Here is a 19198-nt window from a genome sequence, read left to right on the forward strand (position 1 = left end):
AGACCAAACAGGAAGATGATAAATATTGGAGATGTGGGAGACTAATTCATTGTCTCATTTTTCATAATTCATTAAGGGGAACGCTAATTCATTGTTGGTGGAGCTGTGAGCTGATTCAACCATTCTGGAGAGCAATTTGGAACTATGGACAAAGGGTTATAAAAATATGCATAACCTTTGACTCAGTAATATCACTTTTAGGGCTGTATCCTAAAGAGATCATAAAAACAAGAAAAGGTCCCACATGTACAAAAATATTTATAGCAGCTCTCTTTGTGGTGGCCAAGAACTGGAAATTGAAGGAATAATGCCCATCCACTGAAAAACGGCTGAACAAGTTATATGAATGTAATGGAACAGTATTGTGCTATAAGAAATGACAAACAGGTGGACTTCGGAAAAACCTGGAAAGACTTATATGAACTGATGCTGAGTGAAATGAGCAGAACCAGGAGAACATCATACACAGTAACAGTCACAGTGAGCAAGGACTATTTCTGATAGACTCAGTCCTTCACAGCAATGCAAGGACCTAAAACATTCCCAAAGGACTCTTGATGCAAAATGCCATCCACATGCAGAGAAAGAACTATGCAATCAGACTATTTTCTCTTGTGTTATGTTTTGTTTTTCTCATGGTTTCTCCCACTCGTTTTAATTCTTTTATGCAATATGACTAATGTGAAAATGTATTTAATAAGCACGTATGTGTAGAACCCATATAAGATTGCATGCCATCGTGGAGAAGGAGGGGGAGAAAATTTAAAACTTATGGAAGTGATTGTTGAAGACTGAAAACAAATAAATTAAAAACATTTTAATCTATGCTAAAAAAAAAAAAGTCCACAAACCTCACCATGATAGGATTATACTTCAATGACAATATGTAGATATGTACAGATCTGCCATTAGAAGAATGTAGCTCAAAACACCCATCTGTGGCTTTTTATTTTGAGATCATTCAAAAAAAAAATTCCTAAATAGAAATGAATCATGATGACTTTCTACACTGCAATGGATACTACTTATGCATAAATTTTCTAGTAAGAAAAACATATGCTTTCTTTCAGAAGCAATGATTACACCAATCTGATACAAAAATATTGACTTCAGAGAAGATAAAAAACTTGCTCAGCAAATGAGACTCTCCCAGAGTCACAGACTTGGAGAACTGGAAGAGAAGTCAATAGAGGTGAATCCCCAATATGGTACACCCAGCAAGCTGCTGCCTCACCTTCACTGAAAAGGAACTTAGTGATTCTCAATACAGCCCATTCCCTTTGGGGACAGCTCTGAATGCGAGGAAGTTTTTTCTCCCGGCTAAACATGCCTAGTTTCTTCAACTACCTCTCCAATGACATGAACTCAAGGTCATTTATCATCCAGGTTTCTTTCTATTGGACCATCTCCACCTTATCAATATCCTTCTTAAATTGGGTTGCCTAGACTTGAATACAGAACTCCAGATGAGATCTGACAAAGGCAGAGTTCAGTGGGACTATCACCTCTGCCATTCCTGGAAAGTGTGTCCCTCTTAATGGGGTTAAAGGTCAGTTTTTTTTGGCTGCCACATCATACAGCTGCATTAAACATAGTCCACTAAGACCTCCAGATATTTTTTCAGAGCTGGTATCTACCTATGCCTTCTCAATCTTATACCTGTGAACCTGATTTTTTTTGTAGCCAAGTGCAATTATCTGTATTGAAATTCATCAGATTCAGCTCTGTGCTCTAGCCTGTTCAGAGGGTTTTGGATCCCGACCCTCTCAATCATCTGAATCATCTCTCCCAGCTAGCTGTCATCAGTGAATATGACAAGCTTACCATCTATCCCTTTAAATGGCACAGATCCCTAGAGTATTCCTGTCATGATGACTTTGAGATGTCATCTAACCATTTCTGAATCTCTATTTTATCAAATGCTTTGCTAAAATCTAGGTAAAATCTATCCGCAGACTTCTCATTTACTAGCTTAGTAATCTTGTCAAAAAACTGAGGTTACTGTGGCATGACCTATTCTTGACTGAGACCACACTGGCTCTTGGGAACCCCTATTTCCCTTTCTAGATGTTTCCCAATTATTTCTTTAATGATCTGTTCTAAAAATTTCCCAGGAATCCAAACCAAGCTCATTGGCCTTTAGATTGTCCTATCAGGGTTTTTGGTTTTGGTGTGATGGTGGTAGTAGTAGGAATTGGGACATTTGCTGTTCTCCCACTTTCTGATATATCTTCTACGTTCCATGATCTTAAGGATAACACTGACAGTGGTTCAGGAGTCCTTTCAAGACTCAAGGATTTAAGTTTACCTGAAGGGGGCTTGAATTCATCAAGGGTATGTCAAACAAACCCAGTAGGGTGAGAAGAGATGAAATATGCAAATGCTTATTGAAGTTAACGAAGCACCTTCTTGTCTTGCAGTCATTCTTCCCTAGGAATGAATTTTGTCATCATCAGATTCCCTTCCTAAGGTCATGAAGTTAAACTAATTTTTTAAAAGTCAAGTTCATTCTTAACTTCTTATTTGTCAATTTTGACATCTTCCAACCAGTGTACCTCACTTGAAGTAAACCCTCCTAAACCCTGAATTCAAAGATATTCCTAAAAGGTCTCTTACTTATCCCTGAGAGGTTGAAGGTAGAGAGAGGAATGAAAGTGGGTTCCTCAATTACTGAATGAGCATAGCAACTTAAGCTCCCTAAGAAATCAACACGTGACTTGTTGAAAAATATTTAGATTTTCCTAATTAAATTTAGCATAACATTTTCAAATGCTCAGAAATGCAAATTGCAGACTTTTTGGCTCCTCATCCTGGACATATTTAAGCCTTGGCTGATTTCCCCAAGGACCTCAGACACCTTGAGATAGGCAAGTGGTAGGTGAGCATGGGTATGTATGAAAGAGATTCCAGCGAGTGATCCAACAACACCTCCTTTAAATTAAAACTTTCTTTTCCCCCAAACAGACTGTCTTGTGGCATTCAGGCCCAATATTCCTATTATAGATAACCACCAACTTTAATCAGAGAGCTGGGTTGTCCCAAAACAACAGTTTTGTGGCTGGCATGTTGTCTATTGAGGCTGATGGAAACCTTAGACTCACAAGGACTTCAAATGATGACTAGTGGGAGGTAAACTCAGGAGTTCGGATTAAAACACAAAAGCTGTTAAAGATGAGACATGGACCCACTTCATCAAAATAAGTGCTTAATAAATGTTTGTTGAGTAAATGAATTATATGCTACCCATTTTATTGTTTTTATTTTGCTTTGACTCATATATTATGAGACCTATATGGCATCTGGTACTTTGCTGGATGACAGTGAGATTGTAATGACTGTCACTTAATAAAACAAGAATAAATATAATTAATTACTTTACAGGAACACACTGGTTATGACAACCAATGCTAACCATGAGGAGACCCATTCTGAGTGTTAATGGGATAGTTAATAGGCTCTAAATCACTAATTAGTCTCCTCACTGGTTGCTACAAGAATTCTAACTTAGACACAGTGCACAGGAATTTCCTTTATGTTAATTACATGGAATGCTCTTTGCTCATATTTTGTGGCTGTCAGTCATTGATTAATATTTTGGAGTCTTCAAGAAAAAAACATTCAGTAGTGACAATTTCAACAAGTTCTTTAAGAATGTCTTTTCCTTTTCAAGGAGGCAATCTCCAAATCAGCTGCATTTCTGTATATCTTTTTATGAATCACTGTTAAAAAGACATTGCTGTGAGGTGTACTTATAATGGCTGTGTGAATGGAGGCATTTGTATGCCCTATATTTGTACAGATTTCCTTTGCAAATGAAGATCAAAGTCAAAAAGAAAGAAAACAAAGTAACTTTATTTTAAAGACAGTGACTGGCATACAGAATGTATGCACTGGCATAAAATAAATTTCTTTCATGAAAAGCATTAAAATTCATATAAATTAATTTATTAAATAGATATTTGGTATTGTCACGCTTTTATTAGATATTACTTTTATTTAGTGGTATTTTAAAAAACAAAAACCTCCCCAACAACCCAGAACTCCAAATTTATGCTAAATAACTTATTTTCCCCAAATGTGTATGTGTTCTGAGATGAAGGCAGTGTTCAAGCTACAGAGATGTAACAAATAATACAGCTCAGTTGGTCATTTTCTGTTAATCATCATAATATGACAAGACACAAGAGGCTAAAAATGGCTCATCATAATTTATTTTATGTTAAAATGTACAGCTTTTTTTTTTTCTTTTTGAAGTGACTGACTAAAAAGAGAACAGATAAATACAAGAGTGTTGCTGGCTCCTATTTTATACATGGATTACGCCTCTTCTGCTTGGCCCTTACAGTCACCCTGTACAGGTACAAAGGCTACAAAAAAGGAAGCAATATAAACAGACACAAATAACTTTTTGCTTTTTTACATGCGATTTGTAAGCTTATTTTGGGCTATTCACAAGCTACTGCTCTATTTTTCCTTAAAAAATAACTCCAATATTTTATAAAGATAGAAAAATCTACAGATGGAATGAAAATGTAAAGTTAGAGGCATTTCCATAAAATAGCAACTTTACACCAAATTCACTTTTTTTTTTAAATGCTGCCAAGTATTTGGACATATATGAAATGTTTCAAAACTTGACAGATAAACACTGAGATATGCTTCATTCCATAAACAGAAGTCTGCATTTATAAAACAGAAAGCTGCCTTTTTTTCCCCAAAGAAATCTGTCACCAAAATGGGAAAGGGTCTTAACTTTACACCAAACATTTAGCAATAAAACCCTTTCAACTAACAAAATGTGAACAGCTTTTAGAGCTTTTTACAGTTTTATAATTAACAAAAATATAGTTTTTTTAAAACCCTCAAATTAGGGTACCCTAATCAAGGCAAAAAACTGAAGAAATGGCTTACTGTTAGCACAACACTTGTACAGTACTACGAAATGCACTGTCACTAACAAAGACCTTAGCGGCATGCGGAAGTGTCACCTTTAACAAAATATACAGTAACTGAAATGCTAAAGGCATTTACATGGAGCTGAAGGGGAGAAGGGGGAAAAAAGCTAAAGATTCAGCATTAGAACAGATAATTTGGGGGCTGAACATCCACATTATTCATTTCAATGGGAGCAGGCACATCAAGTGGCTGCCTTAGAGCTGCAGTCCAAAGAGAGAGGCCTTCCTTTGCAGAGAACTTCATATGAAATGAACAGAAACGGAGGTGCCACAAAAAGGAAAAGGAAACAAAGGAGAACAGCGTGGATAAGGCTTTCTGCTGCATACAGCTTTTTTTTTTTTAAATAAATGGTGCCAACAAATGTTTTTGCATTCACACCAATTGCTGGTTTTGAAATCGTACTTTCCAAAGACATTTGTGCAGATCAATCCCATAGTGATGCCAGTTCAGTTCTGCGACTCCCCACCTAACCTACCTTCTCATGTAGGATCCATTAAGGGGCTGCTTCGACATGCCGGTGTTCATGTAACCATGATGTCCAGGAGCAGTGTACATCATGTTACTGTGGGGCGGTGTCTGCATTGGCTGCTGTGCATATGGCTGGGTTCCCATCATGCCCATCTGCATCTGCATAGGGTACTGGGGTGTTTGATTCATGTAGCTATGATTACTGTGGTAGCCACTGTTCATCATGGGTTGGGACATACTGTACCCATTCATTGCATTCAGAGTGTTCATGTTCATGTTCACGGAATTGACATTGTAGGCTGGGGCAGGCATTAGGTTCACGCTCATATTCATTCCGCGCTGCATTGTTAAAGTCCTCGCAGGGCCTTGCATGGCTACGGTCTGTGATGCACGCCCATAGATTTGCGACTGATGGGCTGCTGCAGCTGGTGGTAGAGATGCCGATTTGGTTCTCATGGACACGTGGCCCTTGCTGGCAATTTGAGTTTGCAGTCTTTGGGTGTGCGAGATGCCAATATTTGATGCAGCCATGTTCCGTTGCAAAAGAGGAGGTGGCAAATTCATTGGTGGAGGAGTAAGATTGGGGGGTGGGGTCATGGTAGCTTGTGCTTGGGGCCCCCCAGGGACAGAATGTGGAGACTGAGAAAGCTGAACAAGCCCTGTGTTACTTAAAGGTGTGGACAAAGAGGCACTGTTTGCATAGGAAGTTACAGCAGCGGAATGGCTGTAAGGCAATGAATGATCAATAAGAGTATTCGTTAACTGCTGCAGTTTGGCAAGGCTGAAGGTAGCTGATGGCTGAGGGTAATGCCCGGCCCCAAATTCACTCTGACCCATTCGTTCGTACAAGCCAATGTTGGCACTGCCAGTCTCAGGGATTTCTGCTAGCTGCATAGGGGGGGTGAAGTTGGCAGCCAGGCTGCACTGAGACAGCTGCTGGCTGCTACTGGGGGGTCGTTCCCCCACACAACCTTGAGGAGACTTGACATTGCAAGTAGGGGGAGAGCTGATACTCGTTTGCTGCATCATGCTGCAGCTCCCATTCATGTTGGACATTTGCTGTGTGACTGCACAACTACTCTGGGTCAGATTACTGGAGGTGAGGCTGCTGTAAGAACAGCTGTTTTGTGAAGAGTTATTTCCACAGATACTACTGCCCATGGAAGAATCATAGCTGCTTGGGTTTTCATAATTTTCAGTGGTGCTCTCAATACTACCCAGATCACTAAATCCGCTGTCTACAACTTGTTGTGAATGATCAGAAACTGAGGGAACATCCATCATTGGGCTGGTTTCCATGTTCTGCAAAGACGGCACAGAGATGGCACTTTGATCAGGGCTGATCTGAGTATAGCTGTTTTCCAAGGCTGGAACGCTTGGGCTATTAACAGAACGAACTGACTGACTAGGATGTGAATGGACGGATGAGACAGGGCTGCTGTGGTTGGACTGCTGGCAGTCGTCCAGAGTGGTGATCTGTGGGCTTTGGTCTGCTTGCGAATAGTTCTGTAGGCTTCTACAGGCCTCTTGAGTTTCAGAGCACTCCTGAAAGGCGTCATCCTGTCCAGTGTTTTCCTGGGTCAAAGACTGAACTGCCTGTACAGTCTCTGAGTCAATCTCCATGGTTTCTGGGGTTTCCTCTTTGAATTCAGAGCTTAAATCTTCACTCTTCTTTTGGTCCTGACTCTCTGCTGGTCCTTCTGGATGTCCCTCATCAGACTCGGGCGCACTTTCTGTACCTGCAGGAAGCTCCTTAGGCTCACTGCTACATGAAGCTGCCAGGTCGAGGCCACAGTCCATTAAGTGTTCCTGGTTTGAATGACCGGTTTGAACGCTTAGGTCTAAAAAAGTCTCCTGGCTCTCCAACACCTCCTTGAAGGCTTCTCCCGAGAGCTCCCCTCTCTCTGCTTCTGTAACCTCCATGTGACTGTCATCTTCATCATCTGCATCATGATCTTCATGATGGGAGGGTTCTTCCTCCTCTTCTTCCTCTTCTTCATGATCATCCAAATGCTCTGGATCCTCTTTACCCCCAGAGCGTTCTCCTTGGCCTCTTTCCTGACTTTTAGCACTGTCTGAGTCTCTCTCTACAGTTCTTTCTTCATCTTCTTCCTCTTCTTCCTCCTCAGGCTTCATTACATCATTCTCTGATTTTTCAAAAGGTAGTTTACCAGGGCTGGAAGGTACAGATATCTCTTCTCCATTTTCGTTTGGGGGCTGCATGGACTGATCAGTTTCTTTTACCTCCTCCTCTGTCACAACAGGAATGTGGCTTGGTTTGTCTTCGGTGGGATCCCTTTGCTCTTCTCCTGCTACTTGGGAGTCAGATTCCATTGGTGTCTCTGGTGGGGTATACAAGTTCAGTTTAAAACCAGTCTTCCTGTCTTTGTTTTGCTTCCACTTAGATGGGCCACGCTTCATTCCTTTGGGCCATCCTTGTTTGCACTTTAGAGATTCTGGATTGTCTACACTGTCTTCTTTTAAATTATTTGAATTATCTGTGTTGTCTTTATGAGGCAATAGAACAGGGAAAAATATAAAAAACAAGTCTTAGAAGGCATAATCATCAATATTTTGAACTTCCTTTTCCAAATTAATTAATAAAACATGGTTAATATTTTAGAGGTTAAAGCATACTAAAAAAGACTTATAAATAATACTTTCATATAACCCAAGTAAAAATACTAAGACAATAGCATTACATTAGGTACACATGTACAAACTCTCTTTGCTCGATTGCTCTGTCTCTCTCTTTCTCTCTGTCTCTGTCTCTCTGTTTCTCTCTCTCTCTCTCTCTCTCTCTCTCTCTCTCTCTCTCTCTCTCTCTCTCTCTCTCTGCCATTAGGAATAACTGCAATACCCCATACCAATACAGTAGCTAATATGTGCAACTGCAAAATAAAGAATGATATTTAAAGAGATAAAAATTCCCTTATTTTAATAGTTCCTGGTCCTACAATGTTAAAAAGACAATTTTATCAATGAAAATTCAGGAAATATACCAGTTAAACAGGTTTGTATGAACTCAAATCATTCCTACATGCTACTGTAGAGAACTACTTTAAAAATTTAGGGTTACTAAGAAAACCTTAACTTCTGTTTTTCTTAATTTTGTGCTTTTTTCTCTAAAACACAGATGGCTGCAAAATTATTTGAATAGGAACCAAAGATTGATTAACTGCAAGAGCTCCCTCACATAAAGATTTAATTAACAGACCATTTCTTTACATTAAATTATTTAAAGTGACATTCATAAATATAAATCTATTGATTATTTAGACAGTTTAAAAACTCTAGGTTTTGACATCTACTGAATTAGAAGGACCTTAAATGACATGAATATGACCTACATGTTCTTCCTATCATAAATTATAAGTGGTGAAATAAACTAGTGAATAACTAAATATATCAAGCTCATATATGCATCTGTATGTAGTGTCTCATAAGATGATTACACTTATATGCTATAAATTGAATAAATTTACCTTTACATTTATTTGAACAGTTATAATACACCTGCTTCTTTTACCAGAAATCTACCAGCAATTATCCGGATCAGTTACTGTCCAAAGGAATGCCCAGAGCACCAGCAGCTGGCTGATTCGTGGGGCTTATCGTTTTGGTCCATTATCTTACTTCGATCACACTGACTTTTTTTTAAAAAAAAATGTCTACCTCTTCTTAGAACTGAAGTTTATAATGGGTTCAAACCTGACTTCCCTTACTAGCTGTGTATATAAATCACCATCATCATCTTTTTGTTGGTATTATCTTGTGGATCAGACTCTTGTTTCATTAATGGCTCTATTGGATGTGTCACTTTGGTGAGGGTAAATAAAAGTTAATCAATTTGGAAAAGAGATTTTTGTTGCCAGAAAATACTGTTTCCCATTCAATCAATGCATGACAGATAAACTTCTTCATTTATGTGAGGATAAAAAGATTATAGGCAGACTTACCCAGCAAGTATTATTTTCAAATTGGCTACATGGAGAGAATGTATAAATGATGTAAAATAGTTCATTTTGTAGCATCAAGCATAAAAAACCTATATTAACCATTATCTCAGATGTACAAAAACATCTCTTATTTTTCTGCACTTTATAGCAGGGCAATAATAATGCTGATGTTATCAGGTTTCACTTTCTTATCTTAGCTGCTACTACAACTAAATCAGCTAATGTAGACACATTACTTCTCCAAACAGAAAGTGAGTCTTTAAGTAACTCCCATGTATAGGAGGTGGATGAGATTCAGAAATCTAATAAGATAACTTAAGATGTTAAAAGATAACTGGGACAAAGATGAGAATGAAAAGGAACAATACTAGTCATACAGAAAATGCTCAGGATTATTTATAGGACACTCAGAAGCAGCAAGTTAGGAACTGGAAACACACTGAGGATTTTTAAGAAAATGATCTCTCTGACCCAGGGTATTCCCCAGCAAAGTAGATTTCAACAGTTTTTAAAATTTAGGTTATGGAACAAGGAATATGTGCTTTTGATCTTAAGAAAATAAAAACCAGAATGATTGCTGTCATTTTTTGAGGACAATGAGATATGCTCATTATTCCCCGATGCTTCACAAACACAAGTCTTTTCAGTGATGGGGATGGAGAGTGGGGGAGAGGTGAAGATATGCTTATTATGGAACTCATTCCATATGTTTTTACATTTAGCTGAGGACCAACTTCCCTAACAGCAAAGTATTAAAAAACAAACGAAATGATGTAAAGATTTTTAAGGAGGAACATGAGGCCTCAAACATTGCCTCATTCTACCAAAGTTGGTTGTGGTTGATGCCCAGGGCACCACAAATGATAATCAGTGGTTACCAGAGTGTTCAGCAAGATCTCTGGTTCATAGATGATTAACACTTTTGAACTGAACCAGCTTGACCAAAGCAAGGAACACCATATCCCTTCTTACTTGAGGAGACCATCAAGAGAGGGCTTGATGACATCATCAGGGATATTACAGAAGAAATTATTCTTCAGGTATGGGTTGGACTGAATGGCCTCTAATGGACTTTCCACTGTAAGATCCTGTGACTCAACTTATGAAAACTGTTTCTTTTCTCTTTCTGATGGGTTATATGAGGGAGGAAGAACCAATACATCAAACTATTCCCAAGGCTAAATGATGTACTCTTGTTCTCTGTCATCACACACTACAGGAAGAATGTTTGCTCTAAATAGTATGTCAGCACATTGTTGAATAGAAGACAGGCAGAAAGCAGAGGAGCAAGTGCAACACACAAAAAAATTAATAAGGAAGGGGAAAATCTCTTTAATAAGCCTCAAAGCCACGACCACTAAAAAGATGGTTCTAGTTATTATAAATGGCTTTTAGTGATGAATATCAAGGTTCCAGGGCTAATCCTAAATCTAGAGAGTAAGGTTAGCACATCTCTAAGAGGTTACTCAGCACTGAACTGAACTTTAGGAAGAGGAGGTGAACTCTCAATTCCCTGCAAAGTCTTAGAGAATATGACAGATATTTTTAGTTTTGAGTGGACGGAAGAAATGTAGTTTCAAAGATGTCTTTTCGTCTTTAAGATGCTATTTCTTGGATTTCAGCTAGTCAAAAAAATTCAATCGTAATGATTTTGTTAAACAGAAGAGCCAATTCTACTTACTCCTACAAGGGTCATCGTTATTAAAGCAATGATTGTCTTTCTCTCCTTCCTCAGTCTGCTTTTGTTTCCCAGACTGAAACTGGAACGCTTTCCTGCCGGCCGGCTTCAAGTCCTCCTCTTCCCCCTCGAGCTCACAGGTGGGCTCCAGCCGTGGCATGGGCCGCTCATCGTCAGAGTCATCAAAAGGCTCGTTCAGCACTTCTGTGGTCTCAGAAATTGTCTCTGTGGTGACGCTGCTATTGATCCTTCGACGCTTACGGCCCCTCTTCTTCTTCAGTATAAAAGTTCTCTGGAAATTTGAAACATTAATAATGCCTGAGAATTAATGAAACCTTCACTGACAAAGGAAAAGAACATTCACACCAAGATGAGCACATGACTGGACGTCTACGAGCAGTCTGCCCAGGTCACAGCCATGATGGAAGAGATTTTTCCAAAAACACAACTGTATTTTCAAAAAAATGCTTTAAGAGGAAAAATCTAAACAGCCTTTGCAAACATGAATTACAGAAGCAAACCTGTACTTCTCCAGCACATATCCCAAATGGAAATACTGACTTCGATCAATGACTGTGGTTCTGTAAACTTTAGTGTTAGAGGAATAACTGAAAGCCAAATGTTTCAAATAAATATTTCGACAGTTCGTTCTTTCACTGAGAACATTCATTCTACAGATAAGTATTTATTGAACACTTACTAGGTATAAGGTCCTATGAGAAACATAAAGATGACTCAGACCTTGCCCTCATTTTCATAGGATTTTGATGGCTGTGAAATGGGAACACTACACAGGTAGTTGTACAATGAAGATGGACAAATAAAAGGTCCAGGGCCTGTCCACTTTACCTCTGTAAATCTCCTATATGCTCTCTCCTCTGACACTGCCATCACCATGGTACAGGCCTTCATCACCTTATGCCTAGACTCCTTCCATAGCCTAGACTATTGCTGGTGAGTCTCCCTCTCATAAAGCCTCTCTCCACATCAGTCCATTTTACTCTGACCATGTCACCCACCCTCCCCCCTTTTCAAAAAACTCCAGTGGCTCCCTATCACCTCCAGGAGTCAATATAAAATTCTCTGTTTGGTATTCAAAGTCCTTTATCATGTGCCATCCACTCCCAACCTTTCTAATTTTCTTGCACCTTATATGATCCAGTGACAATGACTTCCTTGCTATTCCTTGAACATGCCACTCCATCTCCCAACTCCAGACATTTTCACCAACTGTCCCCCATGTTCTCCTCATGCTTCCTGGCTTTCTTTAAATCTCACTACGATCTCACTGTCTACAGGAAGTCTTTCTTGAGCTCCCTCCCCTTTAATTTCAGTGCCTTTCCTCTGCTGATTATTTCCAGTTTATCCTCTATGTAGCTTGTTTGTACACAGCTGTTTCCATGCTGTCTTGCCCATTAGACCGTGAGGACTCTGTGAGAAGGGACTTTCACCTTTCTTTGCCTCCCTAGAATTTAGCACAGTGCCTGGCATACAATAGGCACTTAATAAATGCTTACTGGCTGACTGAATCTAAAAATAAAATAGAAATCTACAAAGCTACATGTCATCTACTGTTGGAATGTGGAAACTGTTCTGTTTACTAATAGAGGAGTAGCCTAAATGAAAAATATTTAAGGAACATATATGGATACTATTTTTTCCAAAAGCTGGCATTGCTTACATCCAAGAGATGCTTTTGTTTCATTTATTTTCCTTCATCATTCTAACTGTAATTAAGATTTTCTCAGTTTATACTGATTTAGAAAGCTTTAACTTTTTACCCTAAATCATGATTATATGTGATTTTCCCACTAAATAAAAAAGCCATTGGATTATACATTGAAACAAGAAATTGATACAGACTCATTGATTTAGAGCTGGAAATGATCTTAGAGGACCTCTAATTCAATACTTTTATTTTACAGATGAATAAACTGAGGACCAGAGGCCGGATATGAACTCAGGTCCACTGGTTCCGAAACCAATGTTCTTTCCACTTTCCTGCTGCTAAGATGCAACTCACCAACAAATGAGAAACATATAAATGATTCTGGTAACGCTAAAAACAGCAAAAACTGAAGCTGCTTCTAAAACCTGTGATATATATAGCTTTATTGTGCTTTCAGAAGCAGAGGAAGAGCTCAATATGCTTAAGATTTAAAGTAAAGAGAAACACATTTTCCAAAGATTATTGCTTCTTGCCATTGTGAAGGTAAAATGATCTGAGAATATTTCCTAATTGTTCACTGAGGCATAGCTATCTATCTGTTATCTATCTACTAATACCATTCTGTAATCTAACATTTACAGATGTCAAACTCTAAATCTATCAGGTAAAATCTAATTTAAAGTATTTCCCAAACAAATAAATAACAGATATAAACAGGAACTGATTTTCTGTCTGGTGTAAATCCTTTTATGTAGATCAACTGTTTGGAGTATATGGCTGTTATGGAGATAGGAGAAAATTCTACTTAGGTCTAAAAGCATGGCTTAATGGAAGGAACTCTCAGATTAAAACCCTAAGTTTTGGTCATCAGCCTGTCAAAGATCATGGTCATAATTCTGTCTGACCTTGGGCATTTAACTGGTGTGGCACTTCCTTTATCTGTATAATAGGGATAATCGTGCATGAGGTCCTAATATCACAGGGATACTGGGCATGCCAATGAAAGGGAAAAGAAATGTGCCATGCTTTGAGCAATCTGAAAAGGTGCTTTAGAATGATAAAATCTTATTGCCAGTTTATTTATAACTTCTGATAACTGTTATGTCAGGAAAAACATCCCAGACCAAAGAGGGCTGTTTGTGTGTGCGCAACTTAGATATTTCGTAACTATATTATTCTATGACTGTCATATATCCCTAATAAAACCATGGCTCTATAATATCAAGTAGAGCTCAAGCAAAAGTGAGACTATCAAGATCATTAGTCAGGGAATCAGAAAACCTGGATTCTGGTCCTAGCTCTCGAGCTGTGTGAACCTTGGCAAACTAACATTTCTGGGCCTCATTTTCCTGATCTGTAAAATAAGATTAGATTAGACAATCAGGAAGGTCCCTTCTGGTGTTAACAGTCGATGACGTGATCTTGGCTAGAGTATATTAGACCAGCAGATGGCAGTCATTTGACTAAGCTATAACCTGGAGATCTTGCAGGCCATTTAGTCCCAAACCTCACAGGGCAGACAGAATCATGAATGCGAGATAAAGAATGATGAGACAGAATGGGGAAGGCTGGTGTACAAAGAAACCATCACTCCTGGGACATAAGGAAATAGTGCAGGCTGACGGATGGGATGCCTGAAAGGGAGGGAGCTGACGGAGGGGCCCACAGCCTAGCAGAAGAGATACCTTTCTTTTGAGAGCGAGTGACTGTGGCTTCGTCAGTCGAGGAGGGGAGCTTCGATGATTTTCCTCTTCCTCCTCTTCCTCTTCTTCCTCCTCTTCCTCTTCTTCTTCCTCCTCTTCCTCCTCACTGCTGTCTTTAGTTGGCTCTGCAGACTGCCCTCTGTCTCCTGCCACGGGCACACTCTCTGAAGACCGCAAATATTTATTTTTTGATTGTACTTTTGCAGGTGATTGCCGACTATTAGCTCTGGGTGATAAAATTTCTTGGTCTTCTTTTTCCCAGCAGCTAGCCTGTTCCATAAGACGTTCAGCCTGATGGAGAGAAGGTTAAAACAATGGGCCCATGAAGCAACATTTACTTAGTGATAAGCTTTCAAGTTCAATGAAATAGTCATTCTAAGTCAACTCCGATTAGCTCTGCGAGCTAACCAAGCAACATTTCAGCTGAATCATCCATCTAGTGAGTGATTCTTTGCAATGGTTAGAATAACAAACCAAAGAAGATTGTATTTCATGGGATATTTAGCACTATTAATGATGCAGCGAATAGATTTAAGTCTTTTATCACTCCATGACATGCTCACTGGTATGGATCACTTTAAGCAAGTTCATAAACACAAAGAATCAATTGACATTTCAGCCTTTGAGCTCAGCACCAAATTTTATCTGATTACACGCTGTCACTAGACTTCAGTAGTGACAAAGGCAGCTTCGTGATTGAGAATCAATGGTTTATTTTTTACATTTGAGTCTGTAAAATTATCACATCTTACCACACAACCTCAGTTAGGACAAATTAGTGCCATCATTTCACAAGCTATCTTCTCTATAACAAAGCATTTCACAATGATATTAATGCCTTACTTAAGCTACCCTCTTACTGCAGGCTATAAGACTGAAGCCTAGAGACTGAAAATGATGATGCCAATTATTACCTCTTTTTCAGCTTCTCGTTCCTCTTCAGAAACTGCAGCATTAGAAACTAACAATGGGGTCCACCTCAGACTTTCTGGGTCAAGTTCATTCACACGTGCATTGCTTTTCAGTTTTTCCATATGACCTAATATCAGTTTTTCTCTTCTAATTATCACAAATCTGTAACAAGATAAACCAGAACAAGATGGAAATGAAAGTTGAATTCACATTTTACTCCATAATACTAACTCAACAATGTAATTCTGATACGGAAATATTTGAGAAGATATCACTTAAAAGGCCTAACCACTTGCACACTGAGCACACTGGTATGATAGCAAATTTTATAAAGATGGCCATGGGGAGTTAAAGTTGAGTTTTTCCTGTCTTCTACCTGGCGTGCACACCCTATTCCCATCAACCACAAGGACCTTTTTGAACTGGAGGCCTGTGATCACAATGACATCATGCATACTTGTTAAGTGGTTTGGAGTACTCACTTTTCTTCCCTCTTGTCAATCATATGGAGATGCTGCAGAGTGGTGGCGATGTCATGAGGACACATGCCAGTGGCCCGGCTTATTCCTTTGATGCTGATGTGCTTTTCATGGTGGTGATATAGGTACTCTAAAATGACACTTTTCCAATAGGCCAGATAGGAGAGACGACCCAAATCAGACAGGGGCTTTTCAGGAGATCCCGCTTGTCCCTCTCTTCTAGAAAGCAAATAGCCTAGTAATGAAAAGAGGAGAAAAAAACCTCACTGGGATACCTTAAAATTTGAGCATAAGAGGCAATGGAAGCGACACCTAAGGGAGGCAACCTAATACTGTGGACAGAGAAATGAGTTCAAATCCCAATTTTGCTGTTAATTAGTCATGTGACTTTAGCTAAGTCATTTGACCTCTTCAGTCTTCAGTTTCTCCATCACAAATGAGGAAGCTGGAATGACCCCTGAGTCCTTTCTAGTGCTAACAATTTCCAAAAATAAGGTACAGCTAGAGGAAGCAAAGTAAAACTTTTTTTTTTATATCATGAATTGGGTGATTTCTGTGAAACTTCTTTTTAAATCTCTTTCAAAAGGTAGTTAGCAATAATAGCTAACATTCATGCAGTGCTTCGTCTGTAGGGCACTTTTACACAGAATATCTCACTTGGCTCTCACCACAATCCTGTGAGGTGGGTGTCATTATCATCCTCATTTTGCAGAGAAGGAAATTAGTGCTTTGCCTGGAGTCACACAGCTATTAACTCAGGAAGGGTTCAAAACCAGGTTTTTCTGATTTCCAGTCTACCTTTCCTATACCACATAACTGCTTCCTATTTGATAATTTGTGTGGAAGAAGCATCACAAACTTACATCAAGAAATAATTAGCACAGATCAAAAAAAGACAAGACTAAAGATATAATCTCAATGAATAAGAACTTTCTCAGTGCCTTGGATTTTTAAAGAAATACTAAATGATGTCATTCAGAAATCATCCCAGAGACAATACCGCAAATATTAATAGATAAGTTGCTCTCCACAGGGAAGCCCTACGACTCTTTGCAGACATGTATTTTTTTTAAAAGATCTCTGTTGACTTAGTTATTTTTTCCTTGTTATATTCATCTCGAGTTGATCTGCCGCTTGGTTTAGGTGAACTAATAAAAGGCATATCTTTTATGTCAAAGAATACAACTCATCAGCTCCACAAGCTCTACTTTTAATTATTTCAGGGAAATAAGTATATGCTGCTATATAGCATGGTAATCCAGTCCTAAAGCACTCAATTTTCAAGCATACCATACCTGTTATGTTTCACTTAGCAAGGGAGACTTAAAAAAAACAAAACAGAACAACTCCAAATAAAAGGCAAAAGAAATCTATTTGACGGCAGGCAATGAATGAAGGTGGTAGCTTTCAACACAATTAAGAGTCACTCAAGCAACAAAGAAGAAATGCTTCACACTAGTGATATTTACTTTTAGATGACTGACAGTTTCATTTTTATGAACTCCCTCAAGTTAACCATGGACCACATACAACAGGCGGTAGCAGTTATAATTTACACTGTCTTAAGAGTCATCCAAAACTCTGCTATTTTCCTTTTTTCATCTCCATTTACAAAATGGCTGCACTCTCAGAAGTTATCTCATGTTGGAAAATTCAGTGTTTTTTAAATCCAAATTTGAAATATCTTTTTCCTCACCCACAAATCTACTGCAAGGAATGCTTAAAAATATACAAACAAATTCATAATGTTGAATCAAGCTAACTGAGGATTATTACCCATTCTTCCTCATTTTCCTGGTTTTAATCACAGAACTATTGGTGAGAATATAGAACATGCAAAAGTATTTAACTTTGGTTGTGGTAAAGGCTATTTGTTCTGGCTTGTCTACTTATCTTTCCACTGAAGTTTAAAGTATTTGATTTAAGACAACCAAGTAACACACTAAAACATGTCATAGGTAAAAGACTCTCAGAAGCTATCGATATACAACGTGTTAAGATTGCTAACCTATAGCCAATTTATTGAATCTTACCTGGAGAATTTATGTCACCAACATAATTAAGTGGCTCAGTGATAACAGAACATCTCCTACAGGCGTCAAAACCTCTAGGCATAGAGATATTCAGGTTATTAATCAATAGATCAATCACCCACTATGTGCTAGACCCATGTTGAAGGGCTGTATGCTGCTGCATATGTTAAACTTACAAGGACCTATCGAATTGGGAATAACTGAAGGGGATTTGTTGAAAGTCAAAGTCACCCAACAAGTCTTTGTGTCTCTGGAATTCACATAGAGGAAGAACCAAGTGGGAAGTTTTGGAACTGATTTACTTTCTTGAGGTTTCTAAGACTGAGAACTATCTGGGATAACTGTGAAATCCCCAGGTACGGCTATAATCCAAAACTGAAAGAATCTCTCAGCCTAGCAGAATGGATCACCTAAAAGAAACTGTTAATAAAGTGAAGTGAGTCTTTAGAATAACAACAGCTCTCATTTATACACTAGTACTTAAAAGTATACAAATTAAGTTCCTCAGGGCAGTCTTGTGAAGGATGTAGTGTTAGGATCTCTATTTTACAGAATAGGAAGCTTAAGTTAATACTGTTAGAAATGAGATTTGAATCCTGGCTTGAGGTCTAGGGTTCTTTCCTTTGCATTTGAAATCATAGGCATTTTTCCTTCTGTAGCTTTTTTCTTCCCTTTCTGACATCCTCTCTCATCAAGCTGCCAGGGTCTTCATGTAAGTCCCTTGTGTCACACCTGTATCCACACTCTCCAGATTCTCTCATGCTTCAGATTTTTCTGTCCTTTCATTCTTTCAGGTCCCTATACTCTTCAAGGTAACAGGTAGATAATCTGATAGACTAACTCTATACTAGAAAGTTAATGTGTTATTCCTTCTTATATTTTATCAGGATCTTAATTCAAAGGAGTGATTTCATTAGCAAAAATGTGGTAACTTCAGAAGATGATAGAACAGGGAATATATGAAGGTAGGTGGGCTTTTCAGGCTCCTAAAAAAGTGACTACATGAAGCAGGAGAACACTGTACACAGTAACAACAATACTGTAGGATGAGCAGCTGTGAACGACTTAGCTGTTCTCAACAATACAAGGATCCAAGACAATCTCAAAGGACTCAAGATGAAAAATACTATCTGCCTCCAGAGAAAGAACTGATGACAAACTATCTGAATAGAGACCAGAGGATACTTTCTTTCTCTTCCTTCCTTTCTTGTTTTTACCCCACACAATGACAAATATGGAAATATTTTACATGATTACACACATATATAACAACCTATATCAGACTGTTTCAAAAAAAGGGGAGGAGAGGAGAGGGGAAGGGAGGGAGGGATAGAATTTGGA

At 38.6% G+C, this 19198-nt stretch overlaps 1 protein-coding gene across 12 annotated transcripts in view; it reads right to left on the bottom strand.

The window, feature by feature from the left end:
* Nucleotides 1–3832: 3832 nt before the first annotated feature.
* The window catches only part of KAT6B (lysine acetyltransferase 6B), a 222955-nt gene continuing 207589 nt past the window's right edge, over nucleotides 3833–19198 (bottom strand). For all 12 annotated transcript variants that reach the window (XM_072628090.1, XM_072628083.1, XM_072628089.1 and 9 more), the window contains 5 exons: nucleotides 15828–16059; nucleotides 15348–15507; nucleotides 14416–14724; nucleotides 11065–11353; nucleotides 3833–7931 (listed from right to left, as the gene is read on the bottom strand). In XM_072628090.1, coding sequence (XP_072484191.1) covers nucleotides 5428–7931; nucleotides 11065–11353; nucleotides 14416–14724; nucleotides 15348–15507; nucleotides 15828–16059 — 3494 coding nt within the window. In that variant the 3' untranslated portion in view covers nucleotides 3833–5427. The remainder of the gene's footprint in view (nucleotides 7932–11064; nucleotides 11354–14415; nucleotides 14725–15347; nucleotides 15508–15827; nucleotides 16060–19198) is intronic.

The sequence above is a fragment of the Notamacropus eugenii genome, chromosome 1 (assembly GCF_028372415.1).
Source record: "Notamacropus eugenii isolate mMacEug1 chromosome 1, mMacEug1.pri_v2, whole genome shotgun sequence".
NCBI lineage: Eukaryota > Metazoa > Chordata > Mammalia > Diprotodontia > Macropodidae > Notamacropus > Notamacropus eugenii.